The 7,949-nt window shown below is 38.1% G+C and overlaps 2 protein-coding genes across 3 annotated transcripts in view; one reads left to right on the plus strand and one right to left on the minus strand.

Moving 5' to 3' along the window:
• The window catches only part of svopa (SV2 related protein a), an 8,855-nt gene extending 7,357 nt beyond the window's left edge, over nt 1-1,498 (plus strand). For both annotated transcript variants that reach the window (XM_034148573.1, XM_034148572.1), the window contains one exon: nt 1-1,498. This exon is cut by the window's left edge and continues 163 nt beyond it. In XM_034148573.1, coding sequence (XP_034004464.1) covers nt 1-80 — 80 coding nt within the window. In that variant the 3' untranslated portion in view covers nt 81-1,498.
• Nucleotides 1,499-1,506: 8 nt separating this feature from the next.
• Nucleotides 1,507-7,392, minus strand: LOC117496805 (D-amino-acid oxidase-like). The gene is made up of 11 exons (XM_034148574.1): nt 7,294-7,392; nt 5,422-5,617; nt 5,220-5,334; nt 4,779-4,855; nt 3,953-4,018; nt 3,231-3,285; nt 2,933-3,037; nt 2,752-2,834; nt 2,415-2,532; nt 2,125-2,223; nt 1,507-2,030 (listed from the first exon to the last, which is right to left on the minus strand). Exons 2-11 carry the CDS (start codon nt 5,613-5,615, stop codon nt 1,905-1,907), a joined length of 1,038 nt encoding a protein of 345 aa, XP_034004465.1. The 5' UTR covers nt 5,616-5,617; nt 7,294-7,392; the 3' UTR covers nt 1,507-1,904.
• Nucleotides 7,393-7,949: the final 557 nt, after the last annotated feature.

Genomic DNA, 7,949 nt, shown 5'->3' on the forward strand with positions numbered 1-7,949 from the left:
TGGGCCGGGAGATGGTCGGCCGGGCCCCCTCCCAAAGCTCAGGGGAACACCCTCCTTCAAGCTCAGGCTCCCAAGGATGAGGACTTGTTTGCTGGAGCACAACTGGGAGAGGCAAGCACAGTGAGGAAAAGAGGCGAGGAGAGGCCAAGAAAAGCTCAACCAGCTTTCGGTGTCCATCTCCAGTCCCATGTTATGACTCTTCAGTTTAGGCACTACGGTGGCTTCAAAGGGCCAGGCAGCACAAGGAAATATGTTTTATTATATAGTCTTCAACTACCATTGCTGTCACAATTTTGCCACTGAATAACCGCACAAGGGGCTACTGGATGGAACAAATGACCTACACCAGGGCAAGATTGAGGAAAATAAAAGGTGGACAACATTTGAACAATTCATGAGAGAATTCAAATACTTTACATAAAGTATTGCTTTTTTAATTCAAGAGAAGTAAAGGTGAATAAAGGACAAAAAAGTGATAGCTTCCATCAACCATCTTCTTTTGAAAGAGCCTTGAAGAATATCTATTTGAGTTTGAGAGACCTTCTCTTAACCTTCTTTTAACATACCAGGCACAGGTGCATATATAAAAGAGACCAGCATATTGTGAACAAAATTGTCTGTTAAAAAACACAAGCTTTATAAAATGTACATTACTGAAGTGAGGTACAGTCCCACATCATTAAATCAACAGACAATAAGATAAGGTCTGGGGAACCTTAATTCAAAAATAAATAGTGTAAAGGTAGTGAAAGGACACACAGTAAGTCACTGTGTTAAACCTTGTGCTAAATATGTTCTTTATTTTGTGTCAGTATTATTTCACATTTTAACATGGATGATGTTTGTTGTCAGCTGAAGAAACAAGTATCATTATGAGGCCATATTAGAATCAACAACCTAATAAATCTGCCAAAGCCTTCACCATAGCATATTTACATCAGTGACATCATACAGTGAACGATATTTCATAAATATAACACAACTGGAACAAGTCCACAGATCCTGGCCTGCATCTGAAGACAATTGTAAGTTAATGTTGAAGTAAATCTAAAAAGTATTTTCATCGCTCAAAGTAACACAATTTAAAAAATGCCATGAACATGAATATATGGTGTCCTGATCTATAAATGCAGCGTCTCTTGCTCTACTCGACTCGAGGCTTTGCACACATAGACCTACACATGTATGTATGTACACATCCATTAACAGGGTGTTACATTCTGTCTTTCTGTAAATAATGTATATGTATCAATACCTGTTTTAGTTGTTGTCTTTGCTTTTGTTTGTAACAAAGGTGATGTGGAGACTGACTTGTCAGAGTGACACACTGTGCAAAGATTTGTGGAAAAAAAAGGTTACAGGAACTAGTACAGGCCCAGCCAGCTGACTCTTTACCTGTTGGAGATATAGTGCTGTATTAAGTGTCTGTGTGCACAGATTCTTGTCGATGCACTGGATGTAAATGTGTATGATACTATAGTAAATAATCTTTCCAAAAGAGCAGTGTATTCATGTTGTCATTTATTAATAAAAAGTGATTTTATCAGTTAGACATTTTTCTACATTACATTTAATGAAAACATTTTAGAATTTCTTTTTACACTATATACTTCTTTAAATGAACATATCCATCTATGGATTTATCTATGATTAGATGTGAATCATTTAATTGGCATCTACTCTTTAGAGTTACATACAAGTTACAAAAATGAGTTGTATTTAAATACCCAAAAGGTATGGAAATTGAAAATCTGTTTGCTAAAATGCTGGTTATAGAAAATAACAGTTTTTGGATTATGAGGCACAAGGAACTGACATTAAAATTGGAAGTGCACCTCAATCAATCGATCAATCAATCAATCAATCAATCAATCAATCAATCAATCAAGCACCTGCACATACATTTACAAGCGAGCTTTTGGACCTTTCCCTTTTTGTTCCACAATCTGACCGAAGAGCCTCGCTGCCTCTTGGGCGCAGCCCCGGTGAATGGTGAGTCCAAAACCTCCATGTCCGTAGTTGTGTATCACCTGAAAGAGAGGCACGATATTTTAGAAGTTGGATGAACAAAAATTAATATGAAAAATAATGTAAATCTTTTCAAAATACAACTGAGCTGTTTACCTCTATTGCAGCTGCACCGGACTGTATAGTCTCCCTCTCCAATCGGACTTTGCTGCGAACAGGCCTGAGGCCGGCCCAGTCCTGCACTATCCTGGCATGCTGAGGTAAGTAACAACAACAACACATAATCTCAAAAAACGAATTGTCCATTGTCACTATCAAGTGTTCTAAATATATCAAATGTTAAATACTTTACCACTACTGAAGACTTACTGTTAATCATTTATTACAGTTGACACAGAAAGCCTTTTGATGGGCTTTAGACAAACAACATTTTGATATCACCTTACCTTGAGACTTGGCTCGAGCTGACAAGCGCCTTCCCAGATGTACTTATGGTCCGTAGAATTGTTCTTTTCACTCCAGTTCCCTAACTGGAGAATCCCACCGACTGTCACGAGTCGACTCCTGCAGACACAGAGATGCAACTGTCTTTAATATACAAAAACACTGTAATCTTGTATGATCTGATAAAAACAGCAAGTACACAACACAGGATAAGCCCTGCAAACGTTTGCCTGCTGCATGCATTTTCTGTATGAAACTGTAGTTCCACATTACTATTACTCAAACACTAATGGAGAGGCTTGTTCCTACAGTTCAGTGCTAATGAGTGTTTTGTGTCACCCTGGAATGATGTATGGTGAATTGTAGACTCCTTTTTTTAAATTGTGGGTGATAATCCAATGCTTCAGCCACGGCGCTTCGACCTGAAAAACAAAGATATAATATCAAGGTTCAACCACAACTTCAATGTTGCTTTTATAGCTGGTTGTATAAACAGCCATTTGAACCCGTCGGCCCTCACCTTTACGATCTGCCCCCGCCCGGGTTTGAGCTCAGGGTCCGGCTGGAGGTCTCCTGATCTCATCCCACTGCAGTTTATTATCACGTCTGCCCCAGACTCTGCCAGCTTAATGAAAAGAACAGAGCATAAAGCATGAAAAAGAGAAGTGTTAACATACTCACAGTATTTCTGTAAGAAGTGAAACAATATTCGGGCTGTTACAATATTACAGACTCAGTATAAAAAAGTACTATAAATGAAACATAATAGTATCAAACAGAAAATGTATGTATCATTAATATTGAAAGCTTTCACTAACCTCCTTAAAGGACTCTATTTTTCTTTGGTAAAATGTCACTCCCCTTTTTTGCAACCTAAGAATAACAGAAACTAGATGTCAATTAAGAACAGCTAAAAAAAAATACTTTTGGACTCCTGATCAACTGAAAATAATCAAGATTAGAACCAGCTATCCTGGATAATGATATTACTCATTTACAATTCATTACACAGTATAAAAGTAAATGTGTGTTGTGCACAATTCAGTGTCAGGTCTTACATTTTTTTTTAATGCCCATGTCATTGAAACTCAGCAGCTGTATAAACTTTCCTTATTTCCCAGCCAGCACACTGCATAATAAAATAGGCCTTTAGTTAGTGATCACTAGACAGATCACTACTTTTTACTTTGCATTGTGTAATTATGTTTTGTTTAGTATATACAATTAACCACTACAAATGATTAACACAGAATTTAGAAAACAATAAACCAAGAAAAGGACAGAACAGCTAAACTGAGACCATGTGTTGAACATGTAAGATATGATAAGAGTAGATTCAGCCATGGGGGGGATGTTACAAACTAAATGTAATATAACATTTATGTAACAAGCTATAAGACGCTTCCCTTCTTCTTTTTTATTACGTAAGAAATGTAGTTGTAAGCAAGTGCTTTACTGACTTCAACTCTGTTGTTCAAATACAATGCTGATACAACAAGGAAAATAACTTATTTCAAGAGATTAAAAACAAATCACTCACCAATCCATCAGCCAAGGTAAGTATGTTTTACCTTCCAGCATGAGAGCAGTGTTGAACCACCCATGACTGCACATGTTAGAAGAGACATAGTAAAAAATATGCTTTTCTTTTATAGGGAACCATGCAATATATTGTTGTATAAGATCGAAGCAAATAGATCATCAATGATGCGCCTGGGAATATGAACTATTTAAGTTGCATGTAATAGCTGTTAAGGAATAATTCTTCTAGATATCTAACCTTTTGCTCTGTGACGTTTTATGATCTACTCTGACGTCTGTTATCTCCTTTAAGGAAAGGCATTGGTGCCATATGTGTTGTTGTTACCAGTTTGTGACCGGTCAACTTGTCTGGCACGAATGGTACTTGTTGTGAGAACGCTGAGGCACTTCTTTATCGGTGTTTGTGGACTCTAAGATGTGAAATCCTTGAGGCCATGAGTGTCGGACGCAGGTGGCTCAGTGTTCCCAGCTGTTTAGTCTACTCCTTCAGAGATGTTGATTACTCTCTGTGAACCAGTTAAAAGGTCTAGCATAGAGAGAGGCTCTTCAGAATTGACGTGGCAACTCTACCGTGAAGTCAGAACCTCTGACTCTTTGACTTGTGATGTGAATCCTCCGGCCGAATACTCTGAATAAACCCATCAGTGTTTGACATCAAAGCTCCAACTCTCACCGTGTCTCCTTCCTGAGTCGGTGACTCCATGCATTGCTACACAGAAGTTTCCCCCACAATAGCAAGGAAGAAACGAACTATCTCTTTGCGTCTCTGCTTTATATTCTTTCAGTGTTTTGCTTGTTATGGCTGTTTCAGCAACAAAACCTACTTGTATCCGGGGAACATCTGCAGTTCTCGCTCTGTGAGCTGTCTGAAGCCTAGGACGATATCTTTAAATGAGGGATCCTGCAATCAGAAAGCAGTAAAGATCACATCACTTATGTTCTGGCTGTGTTACATTTTGTCACAATACAGACTCCCAATTAGTCTCTGAGTTTAAGTGTGACCCATGGTGAGGCCTCTCTGTTATTTGTGGAAAACAAAAGCAGAGAAGCTGAACAAAGCTCTACTGTTAGTGAGGCTGAATACTAATTACTGTGTTTATGGTAGCTATAGCACTGGTATGGGATACATTTATGAACAAGTTGAGGTTACATTTTAACCATATCTACAACTGCCTTTGCTCTTGGTTGTTAAATCCAAAACAAGGTCAAATCTTATCTTTGAGGACAGATTGACAGGCTTTTTAAAAGAACAAAGCACTACTCACTGGGGCTGGTTCAGTGCAGAGGTTGTAGCCAGACTGAAGGAATACACCCATTTGAATAGAGTCTGGCGATCTGAGGCAGCTCAGCAAGTAGTCAAATGTTTCCTTATTCCATTTTCTAAATGTGAGGAACAAATGCATGTATAAAATATTGGCCATTTTCTGCAGATACAATGGAGAATCAAACGAGAGTTAATACACTTACGTCTCCTGGACATTGCCTTTATCGTACAGGTAGGGCTGCCACAAGCCAGCAGCTCCATCGCTCGTGGTCAGAGGAGTGAAACAGTCTGCATACACCTCGATGCTCAGTGGACTGACGATGGAGTGAAACTGCTCGTAGATGCTCTGAGCCGCTGACAGGCCGATGACTCCAGCTCCAATCACTGCCACCCGCATGTCTGGATTAACATCAGACACAAAATGTTACCTCTGAAGCTTACTCACACACTAAGGCCTCCTTTATGTAAACAAGACAACATCTTCTTGGAAGACAATCATATAATATATGATTGTCTTCCAAGAAGATGTTCTTTAACACACTAGACTGGTTTTCAATGGATATACAATTGTTTTATTTCTATATCATTAAACAATGCATTATTTAAAATATGTATAGATATCTGGTAGGAGGCTAGTATGATTATAGATCTATTGAGTTTACCAAGTTAGACATTAGACTTGATCAAATCAACATAATACACATTACCCACTTTGCAAACCCATTAGACAACTATCAGACTACAACAGGGTTGGTTGAATCCTGCACTAAATCTGAGTTAAACTTTAACAGCTAATAATAGGAGAGTAGTATATTATGCAGTGGCGTTTTTATATGTACAAAAGTGGTGGGGCACAAAAAACTTAGATGTCTATATATAAGCTTCTGCAGTGACGTGCAGTGAGGTTCATGGCTGGTGAGGCACAGGCACTGACTCTTCAGGTTTACAAATATTATATTTTGACCTAAACCAAAATATAATATTATTTTCAAAAGCTTTTTTTGTCTGATGCTTCGATTAATTTTAAACAGACAGTTCAACAAAAGGATACCCAAAAAATGTCATTTTTATCATTTAAATATTGAATTGTTCTCTCTTAGTAAGATCCCATTTTCAATAAAATGGCGGTCTTACCTTGACTTGAAGATGAAGTCCATTTTCCTATCCTTCTGGACAAACATTTCTATTACTTTTTTGTAAAAGTCCTCCTTATGTTCTTGTAGTTTCAAAAGTCTATCATAAATCTAATCCATAGATTTATGATAAAAAAATTATATAAGTAGGGTAGACATGTGGATGTTATCCGGCTAATCAAAACGTGCATTTATCTAACAGGTACGTTTCCCACAGATCTTATTTCGAGCTATTTTCTAAAATCCTCTGGAGAAATCTCATTGCTTTTTTGTGCTTACTTCCTGGTTTTAGGACGCGCCCCTGCAGCTCTCTCGTCTCCTCTTCACACAGCACACTTTTCGCGGCACACGTACTTACAGCCAATCAGCTCTGAATGATTTGAGATGACGTATGGCGGGGATGGTAGCTCCATGCCCCTCTGGTCATTATTTTTTTGCCACACACATTTCATTACAAAATACTCTGAGCATGCGCAGTGAAGTTTTTACAGTCACCGTTGACTTCACAGCGAGAGGAAGGGGCATAATCAGGTTTTGTCCCACATGGCTCTAAACAGCTCAATAGGCACACACTGTGACTGTAGACACACTGATTAGAAGAACACAGACTAAAACAGCAATGTACAGACGAATCAGATGATTAAACATGATCTTAAAATATATTTTATATATTTTTTTATTTATTTTTTTTGCATTTTTGTAATCATTATTTGTAATACTTTCTGCTGACACTAGGTGGGGCTGTGCCTAATGCCCTAATGACCAGTCGCCACTGATATTATGTAACAACATAGCAGGCAGCATGTCGGATAAATACATCTTAGTTTAGCGACCCAGCATCGCTGAGGTGGAAAACTGAAGACTGGCTGCATAACAGAACAGACATTATACACGATTCAACAACAACTGCATTTATATGATTTCCGAAAAGTGTTGATTTACCTTCAGATTTGTTTTCGCACTGCAGGAGTTGTTGAAGTCTTTCCCAACTCTCATAACCTCAACTCTCACAACCCCAACTCACCCTCTGGTCAAGCCTGCAGCTGTCACATGGGAGAGGGGCGGAGACATGTGTCTGTGTTTCGAAGTTCAACTATCAAACCACGATGTTTAAGTTATTCCTTACAATATAAATCATTGGACATGCACATATTAACATATTGACATTGTTTCCTCTCCGTTTCTATGTGAATGTAAATATGCTGGCCTTGTTATATCATGAAGGGAGTTCTAGGAGTTAGGGATTATGATATTAATTATTAAGTTTCAAACTATTTGAATACCTTAGTTGTAACTATTGAGTAACAAGTGGAGGGCATGCATTTCCCATGGTTTTCCATGCATATTATATTGCTTAGTCAGACAAGTAAAAAACATACCCCCCTTCTTATTATGTAAGAAATTATCAATACGACTGCAATGAAAAACGCCACAGTACTCATAGTAGTCCCAATAATATTATCCTGTTATACCACGGTAGGCCTACCTCTTTATTCTCTTAAATGCAGGTGTTTACAAGCCTAGAGTGAAACAAGAGTGTTACATTTGCATCTTATTTTCCATACATTTTGCATTCCATCCTTTTTTTAAATGTCTGT

This window comes from Trematomus bernacchii, unplaced genomic scaffold (assembly GCF_902827165.1).
Source record: "Trematomus bernacchii unplaced genomic scaffold, fTreBer1.1, whole genome shotgun sequence".
Taxonomy (NCBI): domain Eukaryota; kingdom Metazoa; phylum Chordata; class Actinopteri; order Perciformes; family Nototheniidae; genus Trematomus; species Trematomus bernacchii.

Coding starts and splice junctions, on each gene's coding strand:
- LOC117496805 (XM_034148574.1), bottom strand. CDS start 5,615: ATGCGGGTGGCAGTGATTGGAGCTGGAGTCATCGGCCTGTCAGCGGCT. Junction 4,856..5,219: donor TCTGCACTGAACCAGCCCCA/GTGAGTAGTGCT, acceptor TTCTGATTGCAG/GATCCCTCATTTAAAGATAT. Junction 2,533..2,751: donor TCACCATACATCATTCCAGG/GTGACACAAAAC, acceptor CTGTGTCTGCAG/GAGTCGACTCGTGACAGTCG.